The sequence below is a fragment of the Elephantulus edwardii genome, unplaced genomic scaffold (genome assembly GCF_000299155.1).
Source record: "Elephantulus edwardii isolate Elephantulus edwardi_28Jun2011 unplaced genomic scaffold, EleEdw1.0 scaffold00051, whole genome shotgun sequence".
Classification (NCBI taxonomy): Eukaryota; Metazoa; Chordata; class Mammalia; order Macroscelidea; family Macroscelididae; genus Elephantulus; species Elephantulus edwardii.
The window spans coordinates 1-16,651 of NW_006399801.1; the positions used below are offsets into that span (position 1 = coordinate 1).

The window sequence follows — 16,651 nt, forward strand, 5'->3', positions numbered from 1 at the left end:
CATTCCTCTGGGATTTTACCCATACAAATTAGTATTGTCTAAAATATGTCTTCTTTGTAGCAACAAGGCCCTGAGACCACTGTGCCTGGCTGAGTTTACAAATCTGTTGGAACCTGTGGCTTCCCTGTCACTTCTCTGGCTCTCTGCTCCTGCTAAGCTTTATTTCCTGACAGTTACTTAAACCGTCTGCCACTGCCATAGCTTTTGATTTCTTTAGTTCCAGTAGTGGAATTGCTGGGTCAAATGATATTTTTATTTCCCACTTTTTGAGAAAGCTCCAGGTTGTCTTTCCTGTACCATTTTACATTCCCACAAACAGTGAATAAGAGTTCCAAATTCTCCACAACCTCACCAGTAATTATTGTTTGCTGCCCTGTTGAACTTTGCTCTTGTTGCTGGATCAAGGCAGACTTTAAAAAAATTATTATTATTAGTTAAGTCAAACTAAGGAACTTTGGTGGGCTAGTGGTAAGAAGCTGTGCTGCAATCTCAAAGGTACAAGGTTTGCATCCACCAGCCACTCCTTGGGAGGAAAAGAAATCTCCTCCCATGTGATTCACTGCTTCTAAAAACCCACTGGAAGGTCAGCTATGAATTGTTACAGACACAACAGCACACAATAACAGCAACTGTTGGATTGTAAGAAAACTTTACAAAGAGCATTCCAGCTGTATCCCCCCCAATACATATCTGTTTGGTCTCTTGGCCATCCATGGGATGTCCAGTGCTCTTCTCCAACACCACTGCTCAAAGGCATCAATTCTTCTTCTGTCATCTCTATTCATTATCCAGCTCTCTGATGAATAGCAAGTGATCAGAAAGACTATGGCCTGAATCAGACACACCTTAGTACTCAAACTGACATCATTACTCCTCAAGAACTTGGAGAGGTCCCTAACTTCAGACACATAGCAACCTATAAACAACAGATCCGGGTCTTGTCCTATCTTGTGTCATCCTTATCATGTCTGACACATTTGAGCCCATTGCTGCAGTAACTGTTTCAGTCTATGTCATTGTCTTCGTTTCTTTCGCTGACCCTCCAACCTTTATCACTAAGCCACCAGAGCTCCCTAAAGTGCTTGAGATCACAATTTGTTGAACTGATTGTATGACAGTTGTTGTTGTTATGTGCTGTTGAGTCGCTTGCAACTCATAGCAACCCTATCTGCAAGAGCCCTAAACCCTGCTCTATCCTATGCCAACCACATTGTCTCCAACACACCTGCTCCCACTATCCTAATCATGGAATTGATCCATCTCATGAAGGGTCTTCCTCTCCTGCCCTGGCCCCCCACCCTCCCAAACATGATGTCCCTCTCCAAGGACTGATCCCTACTTGCAACATCCCCAAAGTATGCCCGACAAAGCACCAGAATCCTTGACTCCAAGTTAGCAACAGCATATTTCATTTATGTTCTAACTGGCATTTATGTTCATTTACATTAAGTAAATTAGCTTGTCTTTAATACTTTCTTAAAATATAAAAATATCAATATTTCCTCAGTCTCTTAGCTTTTTAGTTGGATTTTTTCCTTAAAATAATACCAATCCAAAGAAAAATAATCTGCCTAGTTGGGCCCAATATGGAACATGTAGCTGAAAAGAAGGTCAAATGATAATCAACTGGAAATTTAGGGTCAATTTAAGATTAATATCATCTACTAACTAAATTAGGGAGTTCTGGCGGCCTGGTGCCAAGAAGCTGTGCAGCAATCCTGAAGGCACGCAGTTCAAGACCACCATCTGCTCCAAGGGAACAGGATGGGCAATTTCCTCCTCTGGAAACCTACAGGAGGGCTAGTATGGGTCTGTTCCGACTCTCAGGTATACAATAAAACTAACTAAATGAACATAAACAGAGGGAGAACATATGAACAGGCCTGTCATAAAAGAATAAATTGAAAAAGTAATAAAAACACTCCCAATTAAAAAAATTAAAAGTCCTGGTCCTTTTAACTTCACCAGTAAATTCTGCCAAATATCCAGAGAAAGCCTGATACCATTTCTACTCAGAGTATTTCAGAATAAAAATAAAATATGGAATATACCTTAATTGATTCTATAAAGCAAAGATAGTTCTGATGCCAGGCAAAAATACTAATTAAAAAAACGCAATATATTTAAGGAAAATAGATGCAAAATTTGTTAGCAAAATCCTAGCCATCAAAATTCAACACCATATCAAAAAATCATTCATCATGATCATGTGAAATTCATACCAGGAATTTAAAGATGGATCAATATTAGAAAAACAAACACTGTAATCCACTACATCAATAGAACAAAGGAAAAGAGCCACATGGTAATTTTTTTCATATGATCATCTTAATGTAGAAAAGTCATTCGACAAAATTCAACATCAACTCCTGATAAAAGCTCTACTATAAGAAATAGAGGCTAAATTCCTCAGCATAATTAAAAGCATATATATAAAACCAATGGCTCACATTACTCTCAATTGAGATTGAAGACACTCTCCTTGTGAACAGGAACCAGATGAGGTGGCACCCAATGCCTTCTGTACAGTGTGAACTTCTATATTAAATCCTGGGTATATCAAAAGGCATAGCCAAAAGAAAAAAAAAAAGTTAAAAGAGCCCTTACAGACCAGAGGGAAATAATTTGACAATGATTGAGCTCTAAAATTTATTGAAATCTCCAACCCCTTAACAAGAAAAAAGATAAGCAACAAAATGGGAAGAAAACAGGAATAGACACTTCATCAAAGAAGGCATTCAGATACCAACAAACACATGCTCAAGATCATAAGTTACTGTTGTTAGAAGCTATCAAGTTGCATATGACTCAGAGAGACCCTATGAACAACAGACATGAACCCTGTGTCAGCTTCATAGTTTCCAACATACGAGAGCCAACTGTTTCGGTCATTGCGCTGGTCCATCTGGGTGAGCATCTTCCCATCTTTCACTGACCCACCACTTTTCCAGGCAAAATATACTTTCCAAGGAATAACCTCACTTAACCACTATTATCTGAAAGTCAAAACAACAATGACATACCATCTCACCCAGAAAAAAATAACGATATTCAATAAGATATCAAACAGCAAATGCTGGTAAGGGTGTGGAGAGATTGAAAGCCTTAGACATTTAAATCCATATTGAAGACTACAGTCCTTGACCTTCTGCAGCAGAACACTTCAGGTCTTCCTCGGTTTCAGCAAGTGAGGTTTTATCATCTGCATAACATAGGTTGTTGACGAGGCTTCCTCCAATACTGATGCCACTCATAAAATCCGGTCTCCCAAATGATCTGTTTCACATATAGAATGAAAAGATACGGAGACAGGAAGCATCTCTGATGCACTACTTTGCTGATTTTGAACCTGACACAGTAGGGTTGCTAGAAGTCAGAATCAACTCCACAGCAACTAAGTTTTAAAAGTCTGAAAGAAGGGGGGCAGTGTGAAAAAAACGAAATATCTGATCTAAGCTTCTGTGCAAAAAACCAGTGGATTCACATTGACCTGCTTTGGAGGGTCCTGCTTAGGTTTGGAACTGACTTCCCACGGGTGACCCTGGGCATGGATGGAGCCTTGGCCCTTGATGCATCTGGACTGAGAAATGATACTTTCATGTGCTGGTTCCTGCACATCTTCTGAGTCACTTGACCTGTGGCTCTTACTGAGAAGACAAGGGCCTCATCCCTCTGAGGGAAGGCATCCTATCCAGGGGTGGGCGGGCGTCTCAGGGCAGAAGTCTTGGATGGCAGCCTGGCCACCTGTGTTCTCTCCTCCGCATTCTCCCTTCTTCCCCAGGCCCTGCCCACCCCAACAGGCCACCAGCAGCTGATCACGTATGTGATGGCTTCCAGGCTCCACACGCCTTCCTGTTGAGGGTTATTGTCATTCCAGGATATACCTATGGATTTCATTTGGGAAGAATGGTAGCTACTGGATTCTACTCAGAAGTACCTGCACCAAGATGTGATTCTGAAAAGCTGTAACAATCTAGTTTCAGTGAGATATCATGATAGTAAACCCGATTTACCCTTCATAATGGAGCAAGGAGAAGAGCCATGGATAATAAACGCTACACTCTCCAGTCCAAGCTGTCCAGAGAGACAATGCATGCTGTCATCCTGGACCTGTGTCCACTTGGAAGTCCAGGATTTCCTGGACCTCCTGGATCAAGCATAGTACTTAACTTGAAGAATGCTGGGAAGAGTGGTACCAGAAAAGTGAAGATGAGCTTGAGAGTACTGAGAAAGGTTTTGCTTTCAGTGCATTTGTAAAACTTCATCTAAGCACAAACTATGTTTCTTCAAGACAAAGACTCCCTGAATATAATAGACATGAGAAAAGTGTGACACAAAACTTGAATTCTGCCAGAAACTGTATCAGAAAGATTCCAGTTAAGTGTCATGGCTGTGAAAGATCATATTTTCTTCAGCATCTCAGGGCTCATCCAATCGTAAAATACTGTGTATGTAGTGAATGTGGGAAAGCTTCACAGCTCATTGTACATCTCCATTTTTGACAACAATAACTTCACCATCATAGCTCTTGCTGAGCCAGAGTATTTCAGGAAAATTCCGCTTGCAGACCTGTATTATATTTGGACTTTAATGTGTACTCTAAGGCAGAAAAAAATTAACGTGTTTGAATTACGGTGTTAAGAGAACAGTACTGACTATCTCATAGACTTTCAAGTGAACAAACAGGTCTGTCTTGGAGAAGGTGAAACCAAGATGTTCCTTGAATGCAAGGATAGTGTCATTTCCTCTCACACACTTTGTGCATATTACCAGGAGGCAACAGTCCTTGGAGAAGGACATCATATTTAAAAAGGTGAAGGGTCAGCTTTCAAATTCTTCAGCTGCTCCACAGGAGAGGAGCATTCTCCTTCTGATTCACAGCCTCTTAGAAATCGCTGGAGGGTAAGCTATGAGTCATTTCTGACTCCACAGCACATACCAACCATTCTATACCTGAATAAGTTGTGATACGTGATCAGAATAAATTATATATAATTGATGCCATGTGTTTCACATTGTTTCCTTCCTTGAACTTTGCCCCATTTCCCTTTAGCTTTTCAGAAAGAATTAGATCATGTTCTCCTCTTGCTCAGGCTGTTCTTTTCCACCTAACACACCTAGAGTCCTTGTAATCGTTGTGAGTTGTCATCATATGGGATAGACCCCACACACGATGGAGCGAAACACTGGCTGGTTCTGAGTCACTCCCTTGTCAGGCTTGTGTGGTGGTTAAGTTGTGTCAGCTGGGCCAGACCTTGAGTCTCTGGTCTGGCAGTAATGTAATGATGTAATCCCGTCCGCACTCCCTTAATGTGGTCTGAGGTCATCAACCCCAATACAATATTAAGATATTAGGGTGAAATGTGACCCTTGTTATCCACTCACAACCCTGACCTGATGTAGAGGGAGTCATATCAAGGGTGTGGCCTGCATCAGATGTATGTAGACATTCTGGGAAAGCTCTCTAGCCTTTTGCTCACTCTGGATCCTGCATCTACTTCCTCTAACATCTTAGTTCCTGTTCTTGAGACTCTAGTCAGGGTCTTAACGTGCAGCTTGCTGATCTTGGAGTCTGTCACTGTCTGGTATTAGACTCGTCTGAGCCTGCAGCTACGAGTCAGAAGTTCCAGCCTGACGGCTGACTGGCCCGTGGACTTATCAGCCTTGACAAATAACTGAGCCACTTCCTGGAGAGAAATCTTTCCTTTTTTACCTTTCCCCCTCTTTCTAAGCTTCCCTGGTTATGTGTCTCTAAAGAACCCAGCCTAAAACAGTTAAAGATTTGGATTCTTGTGATTGATAAAAGTTTTCACGGATGCATTCTCTGAAGTAGATTGCCAGGTCTTTCTCCCTAGTTCTTCTTCATCTGGAAGTTCCTGCGGAACCTGTTTATCATCAAGACAACATGCAAGGCTCCACATGAGGTGCTCTGGATGAGACTCCGACACCTTTCACCTACATGGAAGACCAGAACGTTGCCACAGAAGCACAGCGTCCTGCTACAGCAGAAGGAATGTCCAGTTATTTGCTTCAGGTTAGTGTGAAGGTTAAAGTTGCTCCCCCTACTTCAGGGTTCCTAACTGCCTGACCCCAGGTTTTAAAAAAGAAAAAAAAAAGTCTAGTAAAAAACAAGTTTATTACAAATTTAATGAAATAAGGCTCTAAGGAGCATGCACACATAAATAGCAGCACTACTAAAATACTATATGAAGGGGTACTGCAAGCACGAGGACACAATCCTATACGAGGCTTACTGTGACTTGTTTTGATAGAGGAATCGCAGAGAGGAAGAAAAGTCTGATAGACACAAAGTAATGTTTCCTAATCGGGATGATAGAACTGTTCATCTGGTCTCAGGCATATGCTTCATAAAGACGGCCTCTGGTCTTAATGCCTGAATTAAAATGGCTATCCCAGCTTTGCTGCAAGTCTTCCTGAGCTAATGAATGAGCAGTGACTGTGATTATGCGGCCACCTCTGAGGCACTGACAGCTACCACTACCACCTGCAGAAGAGATATTTGGGAATGTGGTGGGCCTGCACCCCCTGGCGCGGTGGGGTGGGGAGGCAGGACTGGGCAGAGGGCTTATTCTATCCAGGGAATTTGGCCAGGCGGCGCTTAGCTTGGGCCAGCCGTGCCAGCCGTTCCTTCAAGAGCTTCCTCTTGTCTTTGGTGTCAAGTTGCTCCTGCAGGAGCCAGCCGTAGTTGTCTTTTTCCTGTAACAGCTGCAGCATGCTCTTCTGCAGCTGTTCGCTGTACATCTGCAGCATGAAGTACTGGATGATCAGAGGGATGTGGTTGGAGAGGCGATTCTTGACTTCCTACAGGAAGGAACAGTGCACAGAGAAGTTGGGGAAGATTCTGCATCATGGCGGAATGGATCTGACCCCACCACCTGCTAAAGGGCTGAACTCTGTCCTCCCAAAAATATATGTTGCAAATCCTCCGCACTGCTAATCCAAAAGCCACACCTCCCTGGTGGTTCAAATCCACCAGGAGCAACATGGGAGAAAGAAGAGCCATCTCTTCTGGTGATTTACAGCCTCAGAGACCTTATGGAGTGTCAGCCATGAGTCTTGTGACTTGAGGGCATTTGGGAATAGGGATTGGGTATGTTAGTAAAACCCTATCAGTGTGAAGAGTGACTGAAACCTAACTGCTTTTAAGATCTAAGTGGAGTAGCTTAGGCTCAGAAGTAAGAAAGCAGAATCAGAAAAGATAGTGTGGCAATCACCTCAGAGTGTTGGGAGGAACACTAGAGAAACTGAGGTAAGGCTGTTTCCCAGAGTGGACAGAAAGCACCTCTCCCTCGTCAGCACCCGGAGTGCAAACACTGAGCCTCCTAAAATGGGAGGCAGCTGCCTTTGATTGAGGGGGTCTGGTTTTCCTGCCTGTCCCTGTACAGCATGCACTGTACATCTGAGAGGTGGTGAGCGGCCACTGTGTTCCAATATTGCCCGAAGGGATCTGCGTACGGTTGACAACAAACACCCGACAAAACACAAACCAAACCCACTGCCACTCAGTCAGTTTCCAGTCACAGCAATATCCCCACAGTTTCCAGGGCTGTATGTCTTTATGGGATAAGACTGACCATCTTTCCTATGACATAGCTGGTGGATTCGAACTATCAACCTTTCAGTTAGAGCACACTACACCAACTATGAAAAGACATCCCTTATTACAGATTGTGTTGTATCCTTCAGAAAGTGCTAATCCCTGGACCTGGGAATTAGGAGAGTAGTCAGTTAAAGTCATACTGAAATGCACCAAGTCCTGCCCTAATCTAAGCAGTGTCTTATAAGAGGAGAAGACAGAGACAGGTGGGGGAGATAGCAGAGAGAGGTCTCTACATGAAGATGTGTTCACAGGCTACCAGAAGCTGAAAGAGACCAGATATGCTCCTTCCCTGAAGACTTAAAATGAACATGGATCTGCCAACTTAACTCGCTGCCATGGGGTCAGAATCAGCTCATTGCTGACCCTCCACAGGGTATCTGAGGCTATAAATCATACAGGAAGACACTGTACATCTTATCAGAATTGCTGGTGGATTTGAACCACCAGAGAGATATGGTCTCTGGGCTAGCAGTGCAACTTGCTGTGGATGCCAGAGTTCCTATGCTCTTAAAAACAACCCAATTTATGTTACTTTGCTACAACATTCCTAGGAATTTGCTACATCATTTTATGGGGGTGGAAGGGTGGGGAGGACAAGGCTCAGAGACTTCAAGTACCTTGACCGGAGCCCACAACCACTGGTCAAAACCAGATGCCAATGGCATAAACCCTGGCCACATGAGGTCAAGCTGCTTTTACAAAGTACACTTATCAAGGGCTGAAAGATGGAGCTAACACCACTTACAGAAACAGCAAGATGCAAGGAAGGGGCAGTCAGGAGGAAAGAGCACGAAATGAAGACTCTATCCTGACATCCATTTGTAAACCCACCTGATGGTAGGCGAGCACGTGCTGAAAGATTTCCATCTTGAAGGAGTTCTCTGAAGAATCGGACTGATAGTTTGAGTACTTTGATTTTTTCTCCTCTTCCTCTGCTTCCTTCTTCCTGACCTCCTTCAGCGAGTCACTATAAACTCCATCCTGGCAGTAGACAATCTGCTCCATTCTGAAATGCAGTCGGATGGACTTCTCGGCTTCCTCCTCTTGTTCTAATTTAATGTCCTCGATTTTGGACTGTGGCAAAAAAGAAACACAGCTACATTTTCCTCAAGAAAGTAATCAATGGGTGACCATAAAACTCAGCAGATGTTAGCTTATGTAATGTGTGGAAAAATGGCACAAGCGTCCACTTCCTGCCCTCCACATTCTCCAGAATACCCCTTGAGGCCTGGGCTACCCCCAGGGTCAAGGGCCCACATTGTACTCTGTTCTCAGGCCAGTAAGGCAGGTTCTCCCCTTGGTATCCTGGTTCTACCCACAGAGGCTCATGGGGAAGCCCACTCAAACCAGACCTACTGGTAAGGGGTCAATTCTGGCTCTTAGTGATTCTACAAAACAGAGTAGACTTGCCTCACAGGATTCTCATTCATAATGGAAACACACTGTACATTTTGAACCAATGACCTTTCAATTGGCAGCCTAGTGCTTTAACGACTGTGCCATCAAGGCTCCTCACAGAGTAACCAGGGGTGTGAAATTTCAGTCAGTCAAGTCATAGCCTTCAAGTGGAGAGAGCCTTCCCTGACAATAATTTGAAGCCCGTGACTTCATGCAAGGCACAGCAACAGGCACCCAGGATACCTTCCTGTGACAGCATCTTCTAAGGAAAGTGGTATTGTTGTTGATTGCCTTTGAATCGAGCATTACTAAGAGCAACCCCATGGACAAAAAAAGGCCTGAAGTCCCTCTACAATGACTGACATTTATCAGATCATAGAGTTTCCAGAGGCATGTTATTTAGGAAGTGGATGCCACTCTTGCTTCCAAACCTGTCATAGTATGTTATTGTTGTTGTGTGCCACCGAGTCGCTTGCGATGTATAGTGTCCCTATGTACAGAAGCTCTGAACCTTTCCCTGTCCTGAGCCAGTCTCACTGACTCCAACACACCAACCCCCATCACCTCAGATACTGTTATCAATCCATCTCATCCTGGGTCTCCCTCTCCTGCACTGTCCATCCACCCTTCTGAGCATGATGTCCTTCTCCAAGGATTGATTTCTCCTGGCCATGTGCCCAATGTAAGTGAGGCAAAGCTTCAAAATACTACCTTACAAGAAGAGACTTGGTTTCACCCTCTCCAAGACAGACCAATTTGTTTTCTTGGCAGTCCATGGTATGTTCAAGACTCTTCTCCAGCACCACAACTCAAAGGCATCTATTCTTCTTCTGTCATCCTTAGTCATTGTCCAGCTCTCTGATGTATAACAAGTAATTGAGAAGACCGTGGCCTGGATTAGACAGACCACCTTTGTATCTAGACTGACATCGTTGCTCTTCAGACCTCTGGAAAGATACATGACAGCATATTTCCCCAAGGCAATTTGTCTTTTGATTTCCTGACTGCTGGTCTTAAGAGTGTTGATTATGGATCCAAAAAAGCTGTAACTGCTAACAACCTCAATCTCTTCTCCATTTATTATGGTGCTGCCAATTGGCCCAGTGGTGAGATTCTTTGTCTTCTTGATGTTGAGCTTCAATCCATATTGAAGACTACAGTCCTTGAGCTTTTGCAGCAAGTGCTTCAGGTCTTCTTCAGTTTCAGCAAGCGAAGTTGTGTCATTTGCATAACGTTGGTTGTTAATGAGTCTGCCTCCAATCTTGATGTCATACTCCTCCTCATAAAGCCCTGCTTCCCCAATGATCTGTTCTGCATACAGATTGAAAAGGTATGGGGACAGGATGGATCCCTGATGCACCCCTTTCCTGATTTTCAATCATGAAGTATTTCCTTGCTCTGCTCCGAGGATTCTTGGTCAACGTATAGATTTTGTATAAGCACCATCAAGTGTTCTGGGATTCCCAGTTTCCTCAAGGTTAGCCAAAATTTATTGTGATCCACACAGTCAAATGTCTTTGCATAGTCAATGAATCACAAATAGACATTCTTCTGATACTCTCTGCTTTCGGCCAAAATCCATCTGACTTGGCAATAATATTCTCTTCAAAACCCAGACTGTGTTTCTGGTAGTTCTCTGTCAAAGTACTCTTCAAGTCTTTTCTGAATAATCTTCAGCAAGATTTGAAAGTACAAAACAGTTAAGGGGCATGGCCCAAACCCTCCAGCTGGTGAATGGAGGAATCCTTGGTCTAAAGGTGGGTCAGTCTGCTCTCTGGCCCTGCCTGCCTCTCAGGGAAGAGTCCTCCTACCCTATCAACTAACTCTCTGCCTTCATTTCTATATGTGGTTTCCTTCATGAGGTTCCAGCTTCAGAGGTATTTTATCCACATGTATGTAGCCTCTCTTAACATTCACTGGGGTTCTCTTGTGTTTCTTTGGTATTAAATATTCTATTTTCAAATTCTCTCCCCTTCAGCCTTTGCAAACAGCAACTGGTTAACTGTTGCATCACTAACTGGCACATCATTAAGTGACACAGGTTAGCTGCTGATATAACCAAGATGATTCCCCAGTGACTTTGTTTATTTGCTTTGTCCTTATACAAAGTGAGGAGATGGCTTTGAAATGGTTTTGATTCAAGAAAATAATTTCCTGGTATCAGATTCCCCCCAGCCCCTATAGTTACCATCAGTTACCTTGGCTGTTTTGTACAGATTAAAATACTCATTAAAATTTTTCTTCAAAGCATTTGTGAAAGCAATCCGGATCAAATCTGAAAGAAAGAAAATAAATTCACTATTGGTTGAATCATTCATAATCTTCATATCAAACATGAACTCTCTGCTTTAAGTCATAACCAACTCGTATCAAACGTCCATGTTTCTGAGGTCAAGTCTCTGTGGAAGGACACATACCATGTTTCTCTCCTTTAGAGTGGCTGGTGGGTTAGAAAGCCTGGCCTTTCTACTTTCAGTCTGACAGGTATCCAATTATACCACCAGCACTCCTGATAATCATCACAGTTGTTGTTGTTTTTATTGTGTGCTAATCCTCCTCTAAGTGGTTTCGCACAGGAAGATATTGCCCATCTTTCTCTTGTGGAGTAGCTAGTGGTATAATCTTCATAGATATGACAAATAAAGAGGATAAAATGGTGGGGAACAATGTTTCCCTCTAGTTATGTATGTGCTCAGTAATGCCGGTAAATCAGCATCATGCATAAGGCATTCTTATGTTTCTTCTGCAATGAAAGTTAGCCACAGAGGCAGATATTTCTTTCTTTTTTTTTTAAATTGATTTTATGAAAGTTTACAGAGACTTAGGGTTTCCATTCATTCATTGTTTCACTTTTCTCCCTACCCACTCCCTCCCCCTCAATTCACTCTTTTCCTTGAAAAATTTAAAAAAAAAAGAAAAGTAAAAGAAAAACTCTTTCATTGTTATGCAATCCCTCCCCCCAAGGCCACTCCACTGTGCAGCCTTCATTCTGGACTCCTGTCAGGACAAAAATACCAAATCACATATCCCTTTTAAACCATTCTCTCCTTCATCTATTTCAATGCAGTATACATCATTCCTCCCCTCCTCCTCTGTTGTCCCTCAACCTCAATGTCAGTCCCGTTTTAAAACAGTGGCACTATGCAGTATTTGTCCTTTTGTGACTGAGATATTTCCTTAGCATAATGTCTTCCGGAGTCTTCCATTTTGAATAATATTTCATGAGTTCCTTGCTTTTCAATACTGCATAGTATTCCACTATCTGAATATACCAGAGCTTCTCTATCCATTTGTTTGTTGATGGGCACTTGGGTTGTTTCCAGCTCTTTGCTATTGCGAACAAAGCCACGATAAACATGGGTATGCATAGATATTTCTTATGCAGAGGAGATGTAGGGAAAATAGTCCATATGGCAATTAAGTTGTTGAATGATCTCAATCTTCCAGCTAGTGATGGAAAAGGCAACAGTGAACAGAAACTCCTCACTGTCCCTTGTTGGCTCTTAAGAGAATGCCACACTGGCCATCCCCCAGTGACACTTCTGTTATAATGGAACTTAACAAAAAACTCACTGCTGTGGAGTTGGAATCAACTCACAGTTGACTTTCCAGATTTCTGAGATTCTAAAATCTCATAGGAGGAGATTGTTCATCTTCCTCCTGATAAAGCTCAGAGAGGCACTGCTTTTGGGCTAATAGCACAGCACCCTATGGACTAGGCCAGCAATGTTCCCTATAATGGTACTCTTGCTGTTTGCTAGTGTTATGTGCTATCAAGTCAGCCCCAATTCACAGTTGACCTTCTCGTGGGTTTTCAGAGGTTATAAATTGCCTGGGAGGAGACTGCCCATCTTTGTCCTGCGGAGCACCTGGTGGGTTCAAACTGTGTGTCTTTGGGTTGATCATGAAGCTTCTTACCACTAGAGCTCTAAAGGGACTTAGAAGTATACAATTCCTGCATTTAGAAATGGAAACAAGTACATAAGGAATTGGTAAACAACCTTTAAGGTGGTTGACTTTGACTCTACACATTGTGGGAAAAGAAATGTTAACAAACGAGTTAATCTTCCTCACACTGAAGATCGACCACCTGCCCACAACCACTGATCTTGGATCCCAGTAGCTAAAAGGGAGGGACCGCCACTGAATTGGAACCGTGGCCAAATCTTCTTCCCAAGACCTTGCAGTAAAGGTAAAATCCTGAAGTCTATAGATTTGGACTCTAACCACTATACTGACAACCTAATAATCTATTCTGACTCTTGATTTTAAATGAACATCTGTGTCTTACTTGCAATCCCTTGCCACAACTACCTTGCAATAAGCTGAACAAGGTTATGCATGTCAAACCTGATTATTTCCCAAAAGAGAAGAAAATCCTACAAGACACTTCCCTCTACCCTCTCTTCTCCATTCCTTCCTTCTTCACCATTTCCCTTCTAAAGCTGGAGGGTGTTTTCCTTTGTCCAGTACTCTTCAAACATTCTTCTTTCCCCCAAACATTTTTTGTAAAGGAGCTCTCAGGCAGAATTTAAAAATACAGAATGGTCCCTGGCGTACCTTTATCTGACATATAAAATTTCTGAGTTGTAATAGTGGCAAAACCAGATTCATTCCAGTAAATTGTGACTATATTAATAAAAGAAAGAAAGAGAGAGAGAGAGAGAGAGAAAGCTCTGGTGGTCTAGTAGCAAGAAGCTGTGCTACAATCCCAAAGGCACATTGTTCGAGGCAAGGATGGGCAATCTCCTCCTGTGCAATTAACTACCTCTGAAAACCTGCCAGAGGGTCAGCTGTGGGTTGGTTCCAACTTGACTGTAAACAACAACACAAAAATAATATATAATATTATATAATAAAACATTGCTTTTCAATCAATGAAATGTTAATGACCACATAATGCATTTTTAAAAGTAATTCACAATCAAGCTTTTGGTTAAATCAGAACTTGTCCATTCCTTATTTTTAAAGCAGTTTTTGAAACTTATTTCCATTCCATTTCTTTACCTAATGATATCCTAATATACAATATTTGTATGTTGGACAAGCTTTCGGAATCTCCATAGCCTATCTTTTTAAAACATAGGACCTAAGAACTGATGCTTTTGACTTGTGGTGTCGATGAGGAGTATTGAGCACCATGTAGCCTGCCAAAAGAAGAAATAAGTCTGTCTTGGAGGAAGTACAGACAGGAAGCTTCCTTAGAGGCAAGGATAGTGAAACGTCACCTTCTACGTTTTGGGCCTGTTGTTGGGAGGGGCAGGTCCCTGAAAAAAAGTGGGGTTTTAAGGAAGGCAGTGAGAGTCCTCAAGGAGATGGATTGACACACCGATTACAAGCATGGACACAGCAGAGATTGGGAGGATGGTGCAGGAAAGGACGAGGTTTCAGCCTGCCATGCACAAGGTCACTCTGAGCTGTAGTCAATAGCACCTAACAAGAACCCGGCCTACTTTTCTAAAACAGAGGAATGCCTAGTCTGTGAAGCCTGTGAGAGCTGAAATCCAGTGGGCTTGCCTTTTTCTGGTTTTCCAAGTTCTTTACTTTTGACAGGACATCTATTAAGAATCTTACTTCACTTCCGTGTTCAGTTTTCCGTCTCCTGAGGAGCCCTGGCATCATACCAGGTTCTGTCTCTGGAGGAGCCCTCACTGTTCACGATAGCAAAGAGATGGAAACATTCTGACACACATAGACTTGCCATGCACTGGGGCAACTGAAAGGTCAGCAGGTTAAATCTACCAGTGGCTCCACCAGAGAAAGATGGGAAATGTCCTCCCATTAAGATTTATAGCCTGCTCATCGGCAAGTTTGCCAAGCTTGGCTTTGCTTGTTGGGTTCTTTTTCTCCAGACTCAGACAGGATTCTGCCTTACACAGAGTCTGCTTTTCCCAGGTTTTACTGTATAAACACTAAACATTTCCCAAAACATTTAACAATTAAAACACTTTCCATGTAGGGCATTTATAGCTTTGAGTAATAAAAAATTACTTGTAGAGTGAATTCAATAAAAGAAAGTCAAACTCACTGTCAGGGAGTCAGATATGACTCCTAGCTGTCCACCTGCCAATGGATCTCAGAGGCTGTAAGTGGCATAGGAGAAGAAAACCCATCATTCTGCTGATGTTGGATCTGAAGCACTAGAGAGGAGTGGCCTTTGTGTTAACAGCACAACTCCCTATGGACTACACCACCAGAGCTCCTAATTCTCACCAGGGAATGGTGGCCTAGTGTTAAGAAGCTGTGCTGCAATCCAGAAGGCACACAGTTCAAATCTACCAGGTGGTCTGCGGGAGAAGGATGAGCAATCTCTTTCTGTGTGATTAACTGCCTCTGAAAACCTGCTGGAGGGTCAACTATGGGTCAGTTCTGACTTGATGGTACCCTACAATTCATTCTAGGGAGCTCTGTTGTTTGGTTAACCCAAAACCTGGTGTAGGTGAATTAATCTCAATGCATGGCAAGTCTATTGAGTGTCAGAATAATCCTTCCATCTTATTCACTGTTGATGGGAGTGTAAAATGGTGCAACCACTGTGGAAGGCTGTATGGCGCTTTCTCAAAAAGTTGCAAATAGAGATACCATTTGACTCAGCAATTCCACTACTGGGAATATATCCCAAAGAGACCACAACTGACATCCACGCAGATACATGCACACCCATGTCTATCACGGCTCTGTTCACAATAGCAAGGAGTTGGAAACAATCCAGGTGCCCATCAACAAACGAATGGATAGAGAAGCTGTGGTCTATTCACACAATGGAATACTACGCTGCATTGAAAAACAAGGAACTCATTCAATATTATTCAAAATGGGTGTGCCTGGAGAACATTATGCTAAGTGAAATATCTCAGATGCAAAAGGACAAATATTGCATGGTGCCACTGTTGTAAAATGGGACTGATATCAGGGTTGGGGTAAGACTGAGAAAAACTGGATAAATTGTGTATACTGCACTGAAACAGATGAGGGACTGAATAATTTAAAAGCGATGTATGATAGGGTCTTATGGTTATCACAGGAGTCCACAATTAAGGTTGCATAGTGGAATGTACTTGGGGCGGTGGGAGGAGGGCGGGGGGACTGTGTACCAGGGAAGGAATGTTTCTTTTACTTTTGAAAGAGAGGAGTGAACTGGGGCGGGGGGGAGGGATGGGCGGGAAGAGAAGTGCAGCAATGAATGAATGGAAATCCAAGATCTCTGTAAATGCTCATTAAAATTAATTTTTGTGAAAAAGAATGCAGCAATAAACATGGGTGTGCATACATCTGTTTGAACTATGGCTCTGGTTTCTTTAGGGTATATTCTCAGTAGTGAAATTGCTCCATCAAATGGTATTTCTATATCCAACTCTTTTTTTAAACAGTTAAAAAATTTTAATATGATACTTCTTAAGTGAACAGCTCTAACTCTAAAAGCCTATCCTTGAGAAAGCCTATACTGTGAGCAAGAAAAAGCAACAAGAACCAATCATTAACTCCTTCTGTCTGTTTGTTTTGCTGGAACGCTCAAGTTTATTGAAACTGTTACAGAATAGCAGACAGACTCAGATAACTCTATGCAGTGTTTTGAAATTCATTTCAACTATGGGCTCAGTGACCTGCAGGTTGGACAGACTGCCAAAGCCC

General features: G+C 42.6%; 1 protein-coding gene across 1 annotated transcript in view; it reads right to left on the reverse strand.

The window, feature by feature from the left end:
* Nucleotides 1–6,591: 6,591 nt before the first annotated feature.
* The window catches only part of MX1 (myxovirus (influenza virus) resistance 1, interferon-inducible protein p78 (mouse)), a 35,637-nt gene continuing 25,577 nt past the window's right edge, over nt 6,592–16,651 (reverse strand). Inside the window, exons 11-13 of the mRNA XM_006886764.1 lie at nt 11,218–11,294; nt 8,453–8,695; nt 6,592–6,822 (exon numbers count right to left, since the gene is read on the reverse strand). Coding sequence (XP_006886826.1) covers nt 6,592–6,822; nt 8,453–8,695; nt 11,218–11,294 — 551 coding nt within the window. The remainder of the gene's footprint in view (nt 6,823–8,452; nt 8,696–11,217; nt 11,295–16,651) is intronic.